Source organism: Molossus molossus, unplaced genomic scaffold (genome assembly GCF_014108415.1).
Source record: "Molossus molossus isolate mMolMol1 unplaced genomic scaffold, mMolMol1.p scaffold_m16_p_10, whole genome shotgun sequence".
Taxonomy (NCBI): domain Eukaryota; kingdom Metazoa; phylum Chordata; class Mammalia; order Chiroptera; family Molossidae; genus Molossus; species Molossus molossus.
In genome coordinates, this window is record NW_023425345.1 from 15633799 (window position 1) to 15656155 (window position 22357).

The following is a 22357-nucleotide window of genomic DNA, read 5'->3' on the forward strand; positions in this document are numbered from 1 at the left end:
ACAAAGAAATCCTATTCAGGACATTGTTATAATGCTATCTTTACTGCATATAATCCCAGCCTTGGGGCTTATTTTTTAAAAAATTAATACAGTTTAAAAGTTCTAGATATGCATACTGTTTGTTTTGGTAGAATTAAATAGGTCTGAATTTTTAGAATAAAATATTCTCATTAAGATGATCTGAAAATAATATTGGCTTTTATGATACAAATATATATGGATTTCAAAAAGTGATATATACTCTAATTATAATATTAGTTTAACATATATTAGTATTAAAACATTTATCTAATTCCTAGGCATTCTAATATTTGGGGGAAGCTATGAAAAAGAGTTTATTCATTTGATTTTCTAAGAGATACTTGAGTTTTTACTTGGCACCAAGCACTGTTCTAGGTCTAGGATTAAGGGGAGAATAAAACTGCACATGGTCCCTTCCTCTCAAGGAGATTTGCCTGGTTTACCACTTTCATAAGAAATTAATCATTAAGACTTGGTTCTTTCACTGTGGAGGATTCAGATTAACATTCAGGTAGTAAAAGCCTTTATAGAAATAGGGATTAAGGATCACAACTTGGATGTAATAATTTATTTAAAAGGTAAGGTTTTTTTTTTTGAAGTTTGCTTTTTGGTGACTATAACATTAGAAAAAAAAAAATCTAAAGGGTATTTCCTATTTATACAGTCAGTTTTAGGTTAAATTGTATATTTTTCAGTTTGTGAAACAGAAAAATGTTTTTTTGTCTAAACATGTTTGCTATCATCTACATCTGTCACTTTAGTTTTGTAAGTAATATCTGGAAAACTTTTTACCTAAATTATAAAAGAATAAAACTTGTTAAAAAATGTCTTTTTTATTGAAAACCTTTTTAAAATTTTTTTCTCCACAGTTCCATCTCCCAACCTTTATAGCCAGCTGAATGCACTACAGTTTACTGTGGATGAAAGAAGTATTCTGTGGTTAAATCAGTTTCTGTTGGATTTAAAACAGAGCCTTAGTCAATTTATGGCTATATACAAGTTGAATGAAAACTCAAAATCTGATGAGCATGTTGATATTCGAGTTGATGGCTTAATGCTAAAGGTACCATATAAACAAGTGGCTACAAGAACAACACCATTTTTACAGAAGAAAAGTTAACACCATTATAATTTCCAGAATTTAAGAGGGGTGCTCAAATATAAATCAGTTTCATTGCAATCTTAACTTTGATTTTGAAATTTAAGTTTTGATTTTCAATTATAGAAGCTTTAATAGACTTCTTTTCCTGCTTCTTTCTCTGTCTTTGTTTTATTCTTTTCATTCCTCATCCTTTTGGAGGTAAGCAGTAGAAGTATAATTTTATTTTATTTTATTCTTTATTGATTTTTAGAGAGAGAAAGGGAAAGGGAGAGAGAGACAGAAACATCGATGAGAGAGAACATCGATTGGCTGCCTCCTGCATGCCCCCCACTGGGGACTGGGCCCACAACCTGGGCATGTGCCCTGACCTGGAATCAAACTTGCGACATCTTGGTGCATGGGTTGACGCTCAACCACTGAGCCACACTGGCTGGGCTAGAAGTAAAATTTTTTTTTTAATATATATTTTTTTTCTTTCATGATTTTAGAGAGAGGGGTAGGAAGAGGTAGAGAGAGATAGAAACATCAATGAGAAAATATATTGTTGGCTGCCTCCTACATGCCCTATACTGGGGATTTGGTCTACAACCTGGGCATGTACCCTGACCAAGAATTGAACCGACAACCTCTTGGTGCATGGGTGAACGTTTAATCACTGAGTCACACTGGCTGGGCTAGAAGTAAAATTTTAATCATTCTTTTTTTTTCTACTTCTTACCAGAGATGATAACATTTTTCTGTTAAGGAGAGTAAATAAAACAGTTAAGCTTTAAAGTTATATCTGGGTTTTATTTATTCACATTTATTCTATTTTTTTGTTGTTGTTAATCTTGCCTTGGGTGTTTTTCCACTGATTTTTTAAATTTTATTTAAGATAGAGTGGAAGGGAGGGAGGGAAAAAGAGAAACCTTAACGTGATTGAGACATAACGATTGGTTGCCTTTATGTGACCCCAACAGGGTCAGGGATGGAACCTATAACCCAGATATGTGCCCTTGACTGAGAATTGAACCCATGACTCTTTGGTCCATGGGTGGATACTCTAACCACTGAGAAAAACCGGCCAGGGCTATTCTATTATTAATATACAAAGATAATATTACAGCTACATGATTGGTAATCTGAATTCCCTGGATATTTAAACTGTAAAGGAAGGAAATGAAAAAAATAACTATATAGTGTAGTAAATAGAGAGAATAAGACTTGGGCATGGATGAAAATGTCAGTGTTGCTGGTAGACTAAATTTATGTACCTTTAATTTTTTTCATAACATTTATAATTAAATATCTTTATTGATTTTAGAGAGAGAAGAAGGGAGAGGGAGAACGAGAGCTAGAAACATCAGTGAGGGAGAAACATTGATCAGCTGCCTCCCTCATGCCCCCCATGGGAGATTGAGCCCAAAACTCCGGGCACGTGCCCTGACCAATAGTCAAACCTGCGACCTTTTGGTGCACGAGTTGATGCTCAACCACTGAGCCACACCGGCTGGGCTGTAATTATAATTTTTGATACAATTATATAATGACCTTTACATTTTCTGAATATGGACAGTTTTAAAACCAGTCACTTTGAACACTTTGATGTAAATCTTTTAAGCACCGGGGTCAGTTATCTCTGGAAAACTATTTTAGTAAATAGTTGGACCTAAGTTTATTTTCTTAATAGGTTTTTCCTAGAAAAATGGTTCTAATGAAATCTATTGAATTATTCCATTTATTCATGTATTCATCCTCTAAATTGCTTGAATCTTAAATACCCTTGCAAAAAATTCCCTTTTTGAAACTTGGCACTTTCTTTATATTCAGGGCATAGTAAGCATTTAGTAGTACTGATGTAATTTTTTTAAAAATTTGTGTATGTTATATGCAAATATATTTGTATGTTATATACATTATTCATTATTTGTATTTGTGTTTTAAGCTTAGTGGTAGATCATTTAAGTCCTTTTTATTCAGTTTAATAAAAGATTTTGGCCCTGGCCGGTTTGGCTCAGCGGTTAGAGCATTGGCCTGCGGTCCGGAGAGACCCGGGTTCGGTTCCCGCTAAGGGCATGTACCTCGGTTGCAGTTTGTCCCTGGCCCTGGTTGGTCGTGCGGGTGGCAGCCACTCGATGTGTTCCTTTCACGTCGATGTTTCTCTCTCTCTCTCTCTCTTCCTCTCCCTCCCACTCTATCTGTACAGAAAATGGAAAAGTGTCCTCGGGTGAGGATAAAAAAATAAAAATAAAAAAAATAAAAAGATTTTGGAGGGAGAAATGTTAGTATTTTAGATAAGAAACTAGTATTTTGTAGGGGAATGTCGAATTCCTGAGCTGAGTCATGTTCTTGATTATTTTATCTTCAAGAGATATGGATTTGTAATATTTTTTATATTTTAAATATTGTTTCTTTTCTAGTTTGTTATTCCTTCTGAAATGAAATCTGAATGTCATCAAGATCAACCACATGCAATTTCTATTCAGAGTTCTGAAATGACTGCCACAAATACAAGGCACTGTGCAAACTGTCGACATTCTGATCTAGAAGCCTTGTTTCAAGACTTTAAAGATTGTGACTTTTTCAGTAAAACATATACCAGCTTCCCCAAGTCAAGTGACAATTTTAATCTTCTGCATCCAATCTTCCAGAGACATGCTCATGAACAAGATACCAAAATGCATGAAGTTTATAAAGGGAATATTACTCCCAAGTTGAATAAACACACTCTTAAAACTTCTGCTGCCACAGATGTTTGGGCTGTGTACTTTTCTCAATTTTGGATAGATTATGAAGGGATGAAAAGTGGAAAGGGACGACCAATAAGTTTCATAGACTCTTTCCCTCTTTCCATCTGGATTTGTCAACCAACTAGGTATGCATTGTCTCAAAAGGAGCTGCAGACTTGTAATCAGGTATCTCTAAATACATCACAAAGTGAATCCAGTGATCTGACTGGTCGTTTGAAGCGGAAAAAACTCTTGAAGGAGTATTACAGTACAGAGTCTGAGCCCTTGACAAGTGATAGTCAGAAATCTTCAAATACATTTTTAAGATTTTCCTCTTCATCATCAGATGCAGATATTCACATCCTGGTTCATGTTCATAAACACGTCAGCATGCAGATCAATCACTACCAGTATCTGTTCCTGCTTTTCCTCCATGAGTCACTTGTTCTGCTTTCAGAGAACTTAAGGAATGATGTAGAAGCTGTAACTGGCAGTCCGGCTAGTCAGACATCCATTTGCATTGGAATTTTACTTAGAAGTGCAGAAGTGGCTCTTTTATTACATCCAGTGGATCAAGCAAATACTCCTGTTTCTGAAAGTGTGAACCCAATGGTTTCTGATTATTTGTCTACAGAAAGTAGAGAATTCTCATCTTCAAAACGGAAACAAGTTAGTAATGGTATAAATCAAATTAGAAGTGCAACTGGTAATCATATGTCAGACAACAGATCTATGAGTGTTGACCTTAGCCATGTCTCTTTGAAGGATCCTTTGCTTTTTAAATCAGCTAGTGATACAAATCTGCAAAAAGGTATTTCTTTTCTAGATTATTTGTCAGATAAAAATTTAGAGAAAATAAGTGAAGATGAAAGTAGTGGAATTCTTTGCAAAAGTGGCTCAAGGGAAATTGGATTAGAAACAATGGACAAAAAGGATGTATCTTGTACAGATTCAGACAGTGTCTTAAACTACAGAGAACATTCAGGTATGCTGTCATTTGATCATGATGGTAATCAAAACATGCTTTCAAATAGTTTAACTAGTAAAGAAAATGAAACCATAGAGTTGATCTTTAAAGGTGAAGATTTGCTTCCAGAAACAGCTTCACTCTCTGAGAACCTGGAAATCAGTAAAGAAGAAGCACCCACAGTTAGAACACTTAAATCACAGTCATCTTTAAGGTAACAATGTGCTGTTGGAATTGGGGTCGGGGACAGGTGTGTGTGTGTGTGTGTGTGTGAGAGAGAGAGAGAGAGAGAGAGAGAGAGCGCGTGCGCGCGCGCCCATGAGCGCATGTTTTGGACCAAAACCTCATGGCAAAATATAGCATTGTTAGAGTTAACATATTAAAGTACTTTGAGCTTATACTTATAAAATATAATTTATAAATTTTTGGATACTGTATACATATTTCTATTTTGCTAGAAGTATTTTTTTAGAAAGAGTGTTTTACCTTAGACGGGATGATTTTCTAATAACTGTGTTTGGTAACAGTGGGAAGCCTAAAGAACGGTGCCCATCGAACCTGGCTCCGCTCTGTACTTCTTATAAGAGCATGAAAAGAAGCTCCTCACAAACCTCATTGGATACCATTTCACTTGACAGCATGATTTTGGAAGAACAGTTGTTAGAAAGTGATGGAAGTGATAGTTTTCTGGAAAAAGGTAAAGCAACACAGTAAAGCATTTATATTATTTATATGTATATTAGAAATTGTTTTTTGTTTTTAGAAATTATGTGTAAGTATTTTTAGTTATATTTAAAAATTAATTACATCCCAAAACAGACATTTTATTTATATACACATACACCCATGGTACAAAGAGCATTGTACTTAATTTTTTAATTTTTTATTTTTTTATCCTCATTCGAGGACATTTTTTTGATATTTTGTTCAGATAGAGTGGGAGGCAGAGAGAGAGAGAGAGAAACATCGACATGAAAGGGACACATTGAGTGGTTGCCACCCATATGACCCAACCAGGGCCTGGGACAAACTATAACTGAGGCACACACCCTTAGCAGGAACCGAACCTGGGTCTCTCCGGATCGCAGGCTGACTCTAACCGCAGAGCCAAACCAGCCAGAGCCATTGTACTTAATTTTCTAGTAGTTGTTCTAGTGCTTCTTTTAACCAGATACTTCTTTTTTGTGTGTGGCTGACATCTAGCATTTATTTGTATGTTGATCATAAAGCAGACAGCATTAAGGCTACTAGTTCTCTTACAGAGACTTCTATATATGGAATGTTGATTAGGTGATCTTAATTAGCATGATGGATTCTTAAGTATGTGGTCCTAGGACTGGAGTCCAGACTGGATCTACTTATTCCCATAGCAGGATTCTCTCACGTACATGATTATATCTGATGGAACCGCATGATTACTTCTTTTTTATTTTATTTTATTTTTTTTATCTTCACCCAAGGACATTTTTGCATTTATCTTTAGATAGAGCTAGAGGGAAAGAGGGAGGGAGAGAGAGAGGGAAACATCAGTGTGAAAGAGACACATTGACTGGTTGCCACCTGCACGACCCCAACCGTGGCCGGGGACAAACTGCAACCAAAGTACATAGCGGAAACCAAACCCAGGTCTTTCTGGTCTGCAGGCCGACACTCTAACCGCTGAGCCAAACCGGCCAGGGCTGATTACTTCTTTTTATTCAGAGGTCCCTAATGCCCCTGTAAAGACTACTGGGAATGACTTAGAAATAATTACCTGCATTCCCACCACTAAGGCATTGAGGACTTTGTGAACAGGAATAAAAACATGGGCCATCGCCAGGGAGTAGTTGTCCCAGACACTAAAGCATAAAAGACCAGAGATACCTACAAACTACTTTGTGTATAGAGTAATAAGCCTATGGATGTAGTTGAAGACAGCTTAGGTAAGGAAAGACTTATAGCCTCAGAAATGGAAGCTTAGAGAAATTAGGATACAGTCAGGAAGCAATCGAGGCAGGTTTGGAACTCAACTAGTCTGACTCAAGAAGCTACTCTTATTTTTGTTTTGTTTTTAATTTTTCTTTATTGATGTTAGAGATGAAGGGAGAGGGGGAGAGAGAGAAAAATTGATGAGAGCGAACATTGATTGGCTGCCTCCTGCATGCCCCCACTGGGGATCAGGCCCACAACTTGAGCATGTGCCCTGACCGGGAATCAAACCGGCAACCTCTTGGTGCATGAGTCCATAAGAGCCTATGCTTTTGACCAACCAGTATGTTATAATAGCTCTCTAGACAAGGGGAATGGTTACTATACCAAAAAGCCCTCATCTACCCCTGTTAGAGGCCATTCATAGCCTGTACCAGTTAAATGGAGAAGAGGTACTTAATATAGGTCATAAAAATTAAGTCTAGATTCACAGAGCTGTTGCTAGTTCCTCTGCCCCTTTTATGGTTTTAAATCCTACCTTAGCAGAGCATTTCTGTTCTGTGATCAAAATATACTTCAAAAACAGTGTTCCTATTGGAAATATCTCTACTTATTCTCAAAAAGGGTAAGTGACTTTCTTATTATTTCTAAATATTAAATAATTAATAAAAATGACTACCACTTAATTTTGGAAAATATAAACTACTGCAGTTTGGAAAATAACTCCAAAATTCCATGATCTAGTGATATCAACTATCATTTTTCTATAAATTTGTATATGAATTTACATATATATGTATTTGATGTCATATTACATATATGATTTTTTAACCTACTTTTTATCACACGTAAGCATTTCTAATATTATTTAAACTCCTTTGAAAATATTAAGTTGTCATAAGAATGTAATGACCTTTTAATCATTTCCCTGGTATGGGATGTTTAGATTGTTTATAGTTTTTCACAGTTTAAAAAATGGTATAATTAATATCATTCACAAAGTTTTGTCTGCATTTCTAGTTACTATCTTAGAATAGATTCCAGCACTAGACTATTTTTAGGATCTTAAAAAAAATCAGGGGATTGAGTCTGTTTGTAACATTTAAATATGTGCTATATAGTCCTACTTCTCCTGAACTATAATAATTTTTTTTTTTTGTGGTATGTGCCCCTAGCGGAAACCGAACCTGGGACTCTCTGGCCTGCAGGCTGACACTCAACCGCTGAGCCAAACTGGCCAGGGCTATAATGATTTTCTTTATGTTAAAGAAATTTATTTTCATTAGGAACACTCTTGTTTTTTGTTTGTTTGTTTTAATTTTACAAGAAATATATGACTATTTTCTCATTGTAAAAAAAAAAAAAATCAGGTGTTATGAAAATTATCTACAATAAAAAATGAAGGTATCACTTTAAACCACCCTTGCTCTTCCCCTTGATACCATTCCCCACCCCAGAAATAACACCCATCTCAAGTTTTAGTGTATACTGTATACTTCCAGATCTTTTTCTGTGTATTTTCAATACATATGTATATGTTTATACCTAATACATTGACATATATGTATACAAAGAGATATACATGTGTATGTATATGTGTATACATATTTTGGCATATATATACATATTTATATACAGATAAACAGACATATAGCTGGACTACTGCCCCACCACAGTCTCCTAACTAGTCTCTCCACTTCTATTCTTGTCAATTTTCTTTTTTTTATATTTAAATTTTTTTCTTTATTGATTTTAGAGAGAGAGAAAGGGTGAGAGAGAGAGAGAGAAACATTGATGAGAGAGAACATTGATTGGCTGCCTCCTGCATGCCCCCCACTGGGGATTGAGCCCACAACCTGGGCATGTGCCTTGAGTGGGAATCGAACTGGCGACCTCTTGGTGCATGGCTTGATGTCAGCCAGCCCGGCTATTGTCAATTTTCAATTCATTCTTCACTCAATAGGAAGAATACTCTTTTTAAAAATGTAAATGCTATCATGTTTATTTTCATTTTAATCCTGGTAACTTCTCATTACTATAAGGCTAATAAGTTTAAAAACCTTAACCTTACTGAGAGTACTCTGTGTGATATGGCCCAACTTATCATTTCTGCTATTTTCCCATGTGCTTACTACATTTCACATTTACTTTAGTATCGTTCAGTCTTTTCCTCAGTTTCTTCATGGTGAAAAGTTTTTTCCACCTCAGAGTCTTTGTACCTGTGCATAGAATGTTATTTTTCTTTCTTTTTACTTAACTTAAATATTGCTTTATCAGGGAAGCCTTCTTAACCTCTAACTATGTTACGAACTCCTGTAAAGTGAAGCTTTGTTATCTATTCATGACACAATTGTATTAATATACATCTTCCCTGGCACTCAAAAAGTCTTATTCATTCTTTCAATAAGTAATTTATTAAACACCTACTGTGTTGCCAGGCACTGGGTTAGAAGATGATTATGTAGTAGTAAATATAATAATAAAAACATTGAGGCCATGTTTATGTGTCTTTGGCTTTTTTGATCTAAATTTTCTAGTAATTTATTTTTACAGTGTTTTTTAAAAGTATTGATCTGTGATGGACACTTTTTAAAATGTTGTCTTTTACCACAGAGAATTTGAGAAATACGGAAATACAGCACATTGAGAAATTAAAGTAGGTAGAGAATGATTACATATTGATGATTGTGGTGTTAACTTCATGTAGAAGATAATTAGAAGCTACTGAATAGAAAAACTAAGTGGTCAGACTGAAACTATTCAATGTATACAGGACAGAGTAAAGCAGGCCCCACTGGCTGACCACGAGCCTGCTAGTTACACAAAGCACCGTGCTGCAAGGAGAACACAAGCTATGGTCAGCTGTGGTAGATTTCTTTTCAGACTGTCTAAGTTTATGCCTTACGTATCTCTAAATTTTTTGTGAGAAGTTATTTCTTATTATTTGCTAACTAACCATAATTTCATTTTTCTTTGCTTATTGTCTGTTAAACAGGGCTACGCTTAGGAAAGAGTTAAAGGGATAGCCCATTTTGGTTAGATAAACGCAACATTTTTGGATCATTTGTAAAACTGATTTTAATTTATTGTATTATTTTAGGTATTAAAAGGAATTCCAGTACAAATTATCAGAGCTCAGCAGATAGTGCAAATGCCAGTACAAACCTACAGAATGATGGTGAAGCCTCTCCAGATGCTGTCAGTACGAATTCAGAGGGTACTCAAGAAAACCATAGTGACCTGGTAATCATTGCAGAGATTCTACGAGGAGAAATGCCACCAACTTTATCTCACGTTTAATATGTTCACATGTTAAGACATTGATATATAAAATGAGTTGACTTAGATTGTGGGTGATTCACTTTTTCTCACTTGAAAATTCACTTTCTACTTTTAAATTCTTCCCTCTTACTGAATTGTTTTTCTCTGAATTTCACTTAAAAAAATTTTTTTTTGTATTGAGAAGAGGGAGTTCTTTTTCCATTTTTTATTTTTTGACCTTTATTTCAGTTTCCATTTAAATGTACTTTGGCCTGGCTGGTGTGGCTCAGTGAATTGAGCGTCATCCCATGGACTAAGAAGTCCTGGTTCGATTCCCAGTCAGGGCACATGCCCAGATTGCCGGCTCAATCCCCAGTAGGGAGCGTGCAGGAGGCAGCCAATGTTTATCTCTCACATCAATATTTCTATTTCTCCCTTCCTCTCCCTCTAAAAAAAAAATCAATAAAAACATATTTAAAAATATATATATATGTTTTAAAAATGTATGTATATATTTATATACTTTGAAAAAGTTTGATGGTAAGCATGGTAGTCATTTCCTATGAGGGGCTTTCTACAAAAGAAATATATTGCTTGTTTATTTAAGCTATCTTCAGCAAAATATTCTGAAGATAACTTAGAAAAAATGCTCAACTTTTAATGAAAATAACTTCACACAGAAATGTCATGTAATTAGTTTTTGTGGTAAAAAAAAATTCTTGATTGAATAAGAAGAAAGGGGGCTTAAATTTATTACTCTAATAAATCACTTTTTTTTTCCCCATTGATTTTTAGAGAGAGTGGAAGGGTGGGAGGGAGGAGAGGGGAGAGAGAGAGAGCGAAAGAGAGAGAGAGAAACATTGATGAGAGAGACACATTGATTGGTTGCCTCCCGCATGTGCCCTGACCAGGGCCAGGGATTGAACCTGCAACCAAGATACATGGCCTTGACTGGGAATCAAACCCATGACCCTTTGGTCCCTGGACCTATGCTCTAACTGCTGAGCCGTACTGGCCAGGGCTAAACCACATTCTTTTGATCACAAGTATATATTTGGTTTATTAGGCCACAGTTGTATTTTTAGAGGCTATAGTAATTTCCTGTGTTATTTTTTTAATTTTTGTTTTAACTAATTGGTATACTAATATTATTTATGTAATCATTGTTAGATGTCAGTCGTGATGTTTAAAATTACTGGTGTTAATGGGGAAATTGACATCCGAGGGGAAGATACAGAAATCTGTCTTCAAGTGGACCAAGTGACACCGCATCAGTTAGGCAATGTCAGTCTTCGGCATTACCTTTGCAACCGTTCTGTAGGTGAGACTTTAATATGACTTAAACTTTTGCTTTTTTATACCTATGACTCATCAACATGTAAATGAATTCAAGGAAAATTACATTTCAATCAGAGATTTGTTTTTTTTTAAATCACCTTATTTCCATGTTGATTACATTATTAGAAATATAATCTGTTGAAGATGTATTCTCTAATATGTTTTCTGTTTCTGCTATTGATAAAGTTCTGTCTTACTTTTTTCAATCTTCCCATTCTTTGAGATAATGGGTCTTGAGAAAACAGTTCTTTCTATATGAAAATAGTGATATAGTAATCCCAGAAGGTCAAACTTAGTCCCATACCAGAATAAATGTCAATTTCTATATTCCATTGTTTTGCTTATAAGCAAACATTTCCAATTACTTAGTATTGGAAAAATTGTCTATCCTGTTCTTGTGTTCTTCATTCTAAGATCAACCCTTTCCCTTGGACATAGAGGGATAGATATAAGCAACAAAACATGCAGGGTATGAAGAGAAAACCACATTTCAATCCCCTTTTCAAAGTTTAAATAAAGTTATCATTCGTAGTTTTTAGTCATTTGAATAAAGGAATTTATTAGAATAGTTATACTAAGAATGTAAAATGACAACCTTTAATTTTTAAAATCCTTTAAGAAGTCATTGTGCTATAATATTTTTCTTTGCTATATATACACAGAATGCTGTATCTGATATGTAACATGTTGAAATGTACAGTCCTATATGATATCAAATAAGTATGCTATCACTTCACATCATGGGAATTGCAGGTAAATGTGCCATTTTCCTATAAGCCAGCATCACTGGAAAAAAATTGGCTCAGACTTTTTTTTCTGGGTAAGCCTTGCAGTTTACAATGTATCTGCTAAAAAATTTCAAGAATTTTATATTAGCAAGTATAAATCCTAATAGCATGTTAAAAAGGAAGAAACTAAGTATGTAGTTGGAAAGGTTTTATAGTGGACAAAAACAAAAAAAGATTGAACATAAAATTTCAAAATCTAGATAGTGATCTATACCAATCCAACCACTTTTCAAATTGTACACTCTTAGATTATTTCCAGTTGCACAATTATTTTTTTTTACTCTTCTTTATAGCTCACTTAGTCCCATACCTTTAAAAACATTTTTAAAATTATTTTAAACTTATCTTTATTGTTGAATGTATTACAGATGTCTCCCCCTTTTTTCCCCATTGACCCCTTCTTCCCTACTCCCAGCCCCCTCCTGCTTTTCCCACACTATTGTCTGTGTCCATTGGTTATACATATGTGCATATAAGTTCTTTGGTTTATTTCTTCCCACCACCCACCCCCACACGCTTCCCTTTGAAATTCATCAGTCTAACAACTTGTACTTCTTAATCCCTTCACCGTTTTTGCCCATCCCTCCAACCCCCTACCATCTGGCAACCATCAAAAAGTTCTCTGTATCTATGAGTCTCTTTCTGTTTTGCTTGTTCATTTTGTTTGTAGATTCAACTGTTGATAGATAACGTATTTTATTGCCATTTTATTGTTCATATTTTTTATCTTTTTCTTCAAGAAAACCTTTCAACAGTTCATAGAATACTGCTTTGGTGGTGATGAACTCCTTTAGCTTTTTCTTGTCTGGGAAACTCTTTATATGGCCATCGATTCTAAATGACAGCTTTGCAGGATAGAGTAATCTTGGTTGTAGGTTCTTGTTTTTCATCACTTTGAATATCTCTTGCCACTCCCTTCTGGCCTGCAAAGTTTCTTTTGAGAAATCTGCTAACAGTCTTATGGGAACTCCCTTGTAGGTAGGTAACTGACTGCTTTTCTCTTGCTGCTTTTAAGATTCTCTCATTATCTTTAACCTTTTGCATTTTGATGATGATGTGTCTTGGTGTGGGCTTCTTTGGGTTCATCTTGTTTGGAACTCTCTGTGCGTCTTGGATTTATGTGTCTGTTTCCTTAAACAAGTTAGGGAAGTTTTCTGTCATTATTTTTTCAAATAGGTTTTTATTTTTTTGCCCTCTTTCTTCTCCTTCTGGCACCCCCATGATGCAAATATTGGTATACTTGAAGTTGTCCTAAAGGCTCCTTACACTATCCTCATTTTTTGGATTCTTTTTTTCTATTTGCTGTTCTGATCGGGTGTTTTTTGCTTTCTTATATTCCATATCAGTGGTTTGCTTCTCGGCTTCACCTACTCTACTATTGATTCCCTGTAAAGTATTCTTTATTTTAGTTAGTACATCCTTTATTGCTGACTGGTCCTTTTTTATGCCCTTGAGGTCCTCACTAAGTTCCTTGAACATCCCTATAACCATGTGTTTTGAACTCTGAATCTGATTGATTGCTTATCTCCGTTTTCTTTAGTTTTTTTTTTTCTGGAGTTTTGTTCTGTTCTTTCATTTGGGATGTGTTTCTTTGTCTCCTCGTTTTGGCTGCCTCCCTGTGTTTGTTTCTATGTGTTAGGAAGAGCTGCTATGTCTCCTAGGCTTGGTAGGTTGGCCATTGTAGTAGGTATACTGTAGGGTCCAGTGGTACAGCCTCCCTGATCACCCCAGCTGGGCCCTCGAGATGCACACCCTTCTGTTGTAATTGAGTCTTGATTGCTGTTGACACATCAATGGGAGGGATTTACTTAGGCTGATCAGCTGCAAGGATTGGCTGTGCCCACTGACCACTGATCTCTGACTACCTTGCAAGACCAGCTATGCAGAGGCCCACCACACAGAGCAAGAATTACTTTAGCAGGGCTCTGGTACCCACTGAGCCCACTCCTTGAGTGTGTCACTTGTTGAGATGGTTGGGTAGTGGTGCTTTGATTTGGTCTGAAACTGTCCACTGGGTGTGCTGGTTCTGGGGCAAGGTCAGCCACTGCCTGTGTTCTACCCAGGGCCCCCTGGCATAAGCTACAAAGTGATCTGCCTCTGGCTGCTTCTTCTGCTGGGCTTGGAGGTGCCCAGGCAAAGCCAAGCTGTGAACCAAGGCTGGATGCATCTGGTGCCAGGCCTGGAGCCTCTTAGCGAGAGGTATGCGGCTTGCTGAGGCCAGATGCTGCTTGTTTGAGAGATTTTTAGGAATATCTGAAGCAGGAGCCAAGACAGGCAAATCCTTTGGTAAAGCCACTGGAAACAGCCAGGTTGCTGGAGTCCCAGATATGGTGCCTGTTTGCAAGCTCTGTGGGGGAAGGGCTCACCAAAGGAACAATGGCCTCTGCCAGCACATCTGTCCAGGAGAAAGCTGCCCCTCCATAGCTCTCACCCAGTTCCAAACAACTCAATTCTTGTTGGTATGTCTCTGGTGCCTTTCAGGCTGCTCCCCCCCCACCCCCCCATGCTGGAGCTAGTCTTCATGTGGCTTCTTTAATTTCGTAGTTGTAGGACTTCAATTCAGCTCAATTTCAGGTGGTCCTGAGTGATGGTGTTCTGTAGTTTAGTTGTAATTTTTTAAATTGATTGTTTAGAGAGAGAGAAGGAGGGAGAGAGAGATAGAAACATCAGTCGACTGCCCCCTGAATGCCCCCTTCTGGGGATTGCAGCAGAAACCTGGGCATATGCCCTGGAAATCGAACTGGGACCTCTCAATCCATGGGAGGAGGCTCAATTGGCTAAGCCACACACCCGCTGGACTAGTTGTAATTTTGATATGGTTTGAGAGGAGGAGAGTACTGCATTTACTTACACCACCATCTTGACCAGAAGTCAGTACCACACCTTATTACTTTTTTTCATGTTGTTCCTAACTGAAGAAGTAATTTTGAAATTCCTTGTATATATGGGTTAGTCAGTGCTATCTGATACCTTATTTTTCCAAATGTCTCACTCATTTGGTAGAGGATTAAAAAAAAGAAACCTAACCAACCAAACCAAACCAGAAAGGAGAGAAGGGAGAGGAAAAGGATGGGGAAAATGGAAAAAGAGAAGAAAAATAGCTTTAACATTTCAAACGTTAATAAACATATGAACAAAGATTTTATTTGATTGCTTGTGTTTGCTTTTTTTGTTGTTTTCTATACTGTGTGGAGTTTGGATTCCTTTAATAGGAAGACCTTAATATAATAGTTTCATGGCATAAGAGGTAGTAGGGAGGAGTGGTTTTTGACTAATGAAGATCTTTTAAAATCTCTTCTCCAAGTAAATATTCTTGTTGTTTAAAATTATTTCTGGCTCTCAGCTCCCTGGAGTATGTATCTGGTGTGTGTATGTAGATCTATAGATCAGTAAAAGACATTATAAAATCACATATACCAAGTTGTTTATTTCTAATTGCTTTTACTTTTAAATAGACAAGTTAATTAACTCTTCTTTTTCTTGGTATAGGAAAAAAACACTAACATATCTAAGTACATATGCACATTCTTACTAAGGGAAAATAAACATTTTCCAGCATAAATTTAATTAGCGGGGTCTTCTTAGGAGAACCCACAGGACAGATAACTGATTCCTCAGTAATTGAAACTGCTTTGCCTTTCCAGAACAGTTACCTTGTTTTTAACTCGTGAGGTTATTTTGAATTCTGAAATGGACCGTATTTTTATCTTTGCTTCTGGAAAACTCATATTTTGGTTCATCTGCGGTACAGAAATATAAGGAATGTATTTCGAGTTATTAACCTTCTTACCTATTTTTTTCTTTTCCCTTCTATCCATTGCTTACTTATTTTTTTTATCTGATACGCCAGGTACATGTTGCCTTCTATTCTTTTGGAGCTGGGTAAAGTGAAATAAATAAAACAGTTACCATAAGGATCAATGCACTTCAGTGGTTTCACTAGAAACTTTTTTTTTTAAATTGGATATTCTGTGGATGCTTTATTGAAATTTTAAAATTTGTTTTTTTAAAAATTATTTTTATTTGTTTTTGTTACAGATGTTTCTCCTTTCACCTCCATTGATACCCTCCTCCCCATCTACCCCACCCCCTCCCCAGCTTTGTTGTCTATGTCCATTGGTTATGCATACATGCATATAAGTTCTGTGGTTTATCTCTTCTCCCCCCTCCAGTACCCCCTCTTCTGAGGTTTGTCAGTCTGTACCCTGCCTTTATGTCTCTGGGTCAGTTTTGTTCATAAGTTTGTTTAGTTCCTTATATTCCACAAATAAGTGAAATCATGTGATATTTGTCTTTCTCTGCTTGGCTTGTTTCGCTTAGCATAACACTCTCCAGGTCCCTCATGTCGTCTCAAAGGATGAGATCTTTCTTTCTTACAGTTGCATAGTACTCCATTGTGTACATGTACTACAGCTTTTTTATCCACTCATCTACTGATGGACACTTGGGCTGTTTCCAGATCTTAGCTATTGTAAATAGTGCTGCTATGAACATGGGGGCACATATATTCTTTCTGATTGGTGTTTCAGGCTTCTTAGGGTATATTCCTAGAAGTGGGATCACTGGGTCAAATGGCAATTCAATTTTTAACTTTTTGAGGTAACACCATAGTATTTTCCATAGTGGCTGCACCAGTCTGCATTCCCACCAGCAGTGTATTAGAGTCTCCTTTTCTCCACATCCTCACCAGCACTTGTTTAATGATTTGTTGATGGCAGCCATTCTGACAGGTGTGAAGTGATACATAGATCAGTTGGATTTCATTGATATTTACAGAACATTTCACCCCAAAGCTGCAGAATATATATTCTTCTCAAGTGCACATGGGACATTCTTAAAGACAAAATAAGTCTCTACAAATTCAAGAATATTGAAATCATATGAAGCATTTTCTCAGATCACAGTGGCATGAAACTAGAACTCAATTACAATAAAAATACACAAAAACATTCAAACACTTGGAAGCTAAATAGCATGTTAATCAACAATGAGTGGGTTACTAACGAGATTAAGGAAGAAATGAAAAACTTCCTGGAAACTAATGAAAACAAACACACAACAACACGAAATCTATGGGACACAGCAAAAGCAGTCCTGAGAGGGAAGTTTATTACACTACAGGCCTACCTCAAGCATCAAGAATAATTCCTAATTGACTTTCTAACCTACAACTTAAAGAACTAGAAAGTAAACAAAAAGAAAAACCCAGAGCTAGTAGGAGGAATGAAATAGTAAAGGTCAGAGCAGAAATCAATGACATAGAGACTAAAAAAAAACAATTCAAAAGAGATCAATGAAATAAAATTTGTTTTTGAACTTATATATTTACATCTCTGTAAGCTACCTGAAATTTTTATTTGGAATAAGGCAAAAGCATAAATACATGTAAATATTTAATACCCAGTTTTAATAAGGAAGGTGCAAAGCTTCAGGCTTTTGTTATTTCTTGGGAAATGGCTTAGGAGTCACTTTAAATGCCATGACTGTTTCTTCATGACAGTTGTCCCTTATATTACAAATTTATAGATTGGTACATACCCAGACACACTCTTAAGTATCATGTCTTATCCGACATGATACCAAATTTATGTCATGGCATGTTGTTTCATGTTACCATAAAGTAGAAAGTAGAGATAAGTCAACAGATTGCAGTAGAAGTTTGTCTATAAAATGTAAAATTAGTGTTGTATGGTATGTTATATATATACTGTAACTATCACTTAAGGGTAATTATTAAAACTTCATTAATGCTTTCCCATTGTACAAAATGACTATAACTTCTATTGGCAAATAACTGAGAGTGACATTTTCAAGTAGTACCACAAGTTACAATTTTTACTTGTTCTTTTTCCATAGGTTCTGATCATAAAGCTGTTATTCATTCAAAATCCTCTCCTGAGATTACTCTGAGGTTTGAAAGTGGGCCTGCTGCTGTGATACACTCTTTGCTTGCAGAAAAAAATGGATTTCTACAATGCCATATAGAAAACTTTAGCACTGAGTTTCTTACATCTTCTCTTACAAATATTCAGCATTTTTTGGAAGATGATACTGTTGCAACAGTGATGCCAATGAAGATCAAAGTTTCTAATACAAAAATAAATTTAAAAGTATGTTAATAAATATTTTCACATTTTCCTGTTCTAAATGTTCACTTTGCCTACCTAAACTTTGGATTCATGTCTAAGAATATGTCTTCTCTATAATATATACTATACTAGCATTTATTGAAATGAATGTGTTGGTGTTGGTGTTTGTGGTGAATGGTAATTTCTTTGAAATTAGAATATATCAGAATAGAATGGTCAGTTTTCTCTGTAAATTACAGCATGTACAGATACATTTCTCACTCATTAGAAATACTGACTTAAGTATGCCCTGGCCAGTTTGGCTCAGCTGTTAGAACGTCGGCCCATGGACCAAAGAGTCAAAGGTTCGATTCCAGTTATGGACACGTACCTCAGTTACAGTTCGTCCCTGACCCTGGCTGGGGTTGTGCAGGAGGCAATCAGTCATTGTGTCTCTCTCATGTTCATGTTTTCTCTCTTTCTCCCTCCCTCCCTTCCACTCTATCTGAAAATAAATAGAAAAATATCCTCGGGTGAGAATTAAAAAAAAAAGAAAGAAAGAAAGAAATATCAATGATTATATTAATTTTACACTTACTTTAATAACAACATGCTGATATTATTTCTCTTTCCTATAGGATGACAGTCCTCGTAGTAGTACAGTGTCCCTTGAACCAGCTCCTGTAACCATTCATATTGATCATCTTGTGGTAGAGAGAAGTGATGATGGCTCGTTTCATATCAGAGGTATATATGAAGAACATTATTAAGTGAATATTTACTGAAATTTTAAATTAAATTATTTACATGATGATTGTTTCTTTTCAGTCATACTATTATGTATGTATGTAGATGATTGAGGGACACTTTCAGTACATTGTAATAAAATATTACCTATGTATGGTTCTCTGCCTTGGAAATAACTCATGTGTAGTTGATTTAGTACCCATTCTGCGAATGTCGTTTGTTTTTTTTTAATGTTGATTTTTTGAGAGAGAGAGGAAAGGAGAGAGACATAGAAACATCGATGTGAGAGCAAAACATCGATCAGCTGCCTCCTGCACGCCCTTCACTGGGGATGAGTCCGCAACCTGGGCATGTACCCTGACCGGGAATCAAACCAGGACCTCTCAGTCCATGGGATGATGCTCAGTCCACTGAGTAACACTGGCTGGGCTATAAATGTGTTTTGAATGAAAGTGAGAGGTTCTGTGGTCTTACCTGTCTCTTGATCTTAATTGGGTCTCTTACTTGATCTCTTAGCTTTATTTCCCACTATTCTTTTATATTTACTCAACCAACATGTTATACACCCTGACTGGAATTTGTCTTCCACTTTCCCATCTCTATAATCGTACTTGCTTGTTATTGCTCAGTAAACTGTACACTACTTTTCAAGATTATCTGTAGCTTCTCCTTTTCAATGAACTCAGTTACTTATAGTATATTGTTATGTATTTAGTTCTGCTTTAATGTTGATATTCATTCTGACAAGATTTTTAAGGTTTCTAATGTGAGGACTCCATCTTATAAGGTAGTATGGAGTAGTGGAAAGAGCTTGAGTCCATAGACTTAGGTGTTCTATTTCTCAGTTTGTTGGTAGCTATTTGAGGGTGAAATATGAGAGACTGATATATGCATGTATTCATCTCCTATCAAAATCTCATCAAATGACACAAAATATGTTAAAAGAAGAATAAAGTTATAACAGTACTACAAAAGAAAAATACCATTAGTGGACCAGAAATTCTTAAGAGATCAAGCCAGAGCGAGGAAAAGTGACAAATATTTGTAGCCGTAAACCCACAAAAGACAGGACTATTGCTGGAGTAGGAGCATTTTATAGGGAACTTTAACTGAAGAGTAACCCCTCGGAGTTTGGGGCCAACAGGGAAGTTAGGCCAACAAAGATCAAAATGTCAGCTTCTTTACCAATAAAAGCTCAGGTGGAGAACGGCATACTTTAAGCATAAATAAGTATGCTTTGTTTTATATAGAGTGCCCCATGTTTTATTTATTATATTAAAAACAGTGTCATGAAACAATTTATGTTATGTTATTTTTCTTAAGTGTAAATTAATTGCATTAAGGTCTTCAGTGTATCAACTGTATAATGTTACATATAGCCTAATGTACCATATAAGCTTATATGATAATGTATCAGTTGTGATAAATAAGTATTTAACAATTTTATTTGCTTTTGAGAATTTAGAAGAGCTTTTGGTGAATGCTTTGAATGGCCCCATATTTCTCAAGTAGCTTGTTAAGAAATTTCAAGATATGCTGGGGTTTTTTTTTTCATCCTTTGAAGCAAATTTATTTAGCAAGCAGGAACATTCAAAATAATCTCATTAAGCTATTTCAAAAATTAATTGTAGGTGTTTGTTGCTGTGATAATGGCAATCCGCTTAACATTTTTCTTCCCTCTTTCTTATTTTCTTTAGTGTATTTTAAGGTATACTTGCAGCTCTTCTGGATGTGATTAAAGTCCATCATGAAAGAATAGGTGTTTTATACTTTTTTTGCTTTTCATACTATTTCACACTTCTTGGGAAAGTCTTAAAAACAATTACCAAATTTTCAGTAAAGACTAAAGAGAAACTTCAAATAATTTTTCAGAAAATTAGAAAGCTACACTACAATTTTTTTCTTGTTCCAGTGAAATATGGCTAATTAGGTAACTACCATTAAGAGAAAAAGACAGAAAAAATTGTAGTGTGTGTCTATATATGGTATGTGTGTCTGTCCCATGCCATCTATCATTAATTACTTTTTATAGTAGTATACTGATTCTCAACAGTTTTTCCACTCCACACACCAAACGGTCTCGGGTTACTGCACATTTCATATAAGTGGAATTACACAGTATATGGTCTTTTGTGATTGGTATCTTTCACTTAGCATATTTTCAAGATTTATTTGTTATTACATGTATCAGTACTTCATTTCTTTGTATGGCCAAATAATATTTTATTTTATGGACATACTACATTTTGTTTTTTCATAACTTGATAGATATTTGGATTTCTGCTTTTTTTACTATTATGAATTATACAGCTATAAACATTTGTGTATAAGTTTAGGGTTAGTTTTCATTTCTCTTGGGTGTATATTTTAGAATGGAATTATTGAGGCATATTGTAACTATAACCATTAAAATTTTTTATTCTTTATTGATTTTTTTAGAGAGAGAGAAAGGGAGAGGGGGAGAGAGAGAGAAACATCGATGAGAGAGAACATCGATTGGCTACCTCCTGCATGCCCCCCCACTGGGGATTGGGCCCACAACCTGGGCATGTGTCCTGATGAGGAATTGAACCGGCAACCTCTTGGTACATGGGTCGACGCTCAACCACTGAGCCACACCAGGCCGGGTTATATTTAACCATTTGAGGAACTGCCAGACTGTTTACCAAAGTGGCCGCACTAGTCTACAAGTTTACCACTATAGTATATTGAGGGTTCCAGCTTCTCCACATCTTTATCAACACCTGTTTTTATCTGACTTTTTGATTAAAGGCATCCTAGTGGGTATGAAGTGATATATCATTATGATTTGATCTACATTCTTCTAATGGCTAATGATGCCAAGCATTTTTTCATATCTTTATTGGACATTTGTATGTCTTTGGAAAAATGTCCATGTCCTTTGCCTATGCTTTAAATGGATTTTTTGTCTTTTTATTACTGGGTTTTAGGAGTTCTTTACATATTGTTGAAATAAGTTCCTTATCACATATAATTTTGAAATATTTTCTTCCATCCTATGGGCTGTATTTTTACTTTTTTCATGGTGTCCTTTGAACCACCAAAGTTTTTTATGTTTCAATGGGCTTTTTGTTATCATTGCTTTTGTTTCATTTGTGCTTCTGGTGTCATATCTAAAAATTCATTAACACATTTGAGTTAATTTTTGTATTTGGTGTGTGGGTACGGACCATATAGACTCATGGTATTATTTCTGGACTCAGGTGTGTTCCATTTATCTGTATGTCTATCCTTGTGCCAGTACCACACTGTCTTGATTACTATTTAGTTTAGGAGTAGTTACGATATCAGGAAGTGTGAGTCCTCCAACTTTTTTGTTTGTTTGTTTTGACTGTTCTGGGTTCCTTGCAATACCATATACATTTTAGAATCAGTTTGTTAATTTCTACAAAGATGCTGGCTCAAATTCTGATACGAACTGTGTTCAA

At 35.7% G+C, this 22357-nt stretch overlaps 1 protein-coding gene across 6 annotated transcripts in view; it reads left to right on the forward strand.

Annotated features, from left to right (window-relative positions):
* Positions 1–22357, forward strand: part of UHRF1BP1L (UHRF1 binding protein 1 like) — a 97664-nt gene that overhangs the window by 71311 nt on the left and 3996 nt on the right. For 5 of the 6 annotated variants that reach the window (XM_036250727.1, XM_036250730.1, XM_036250729.1 and 2 more), the window contains 7 exons: positions 891–1084; positions 3523–5012; positions 5326–5495; positions 9807–9949; positions 11138–11288; positions 17950–18203; positions 18800–18908. In XM_036250727.1, the coding sequence (XP_036106620.1) occupies positions 891–1084; positions 3523–5012; positions 5326–5495; positions 9807–9949; positions 11138–11288; positions 17950–18203; positions 18800–18908 (2511 nt within the window). Of the gene's footprint in view, positions 1–890; positions 1085–3522; positions 5013–5325; positions 5496–9806; positions 9950–11137; positions 11289–17949; positions 18204–18799; positions 18909–22357 lie in introns of those variants that run through there. The other variant, XM_036250731.1, reaches the window with a different exon arrangement.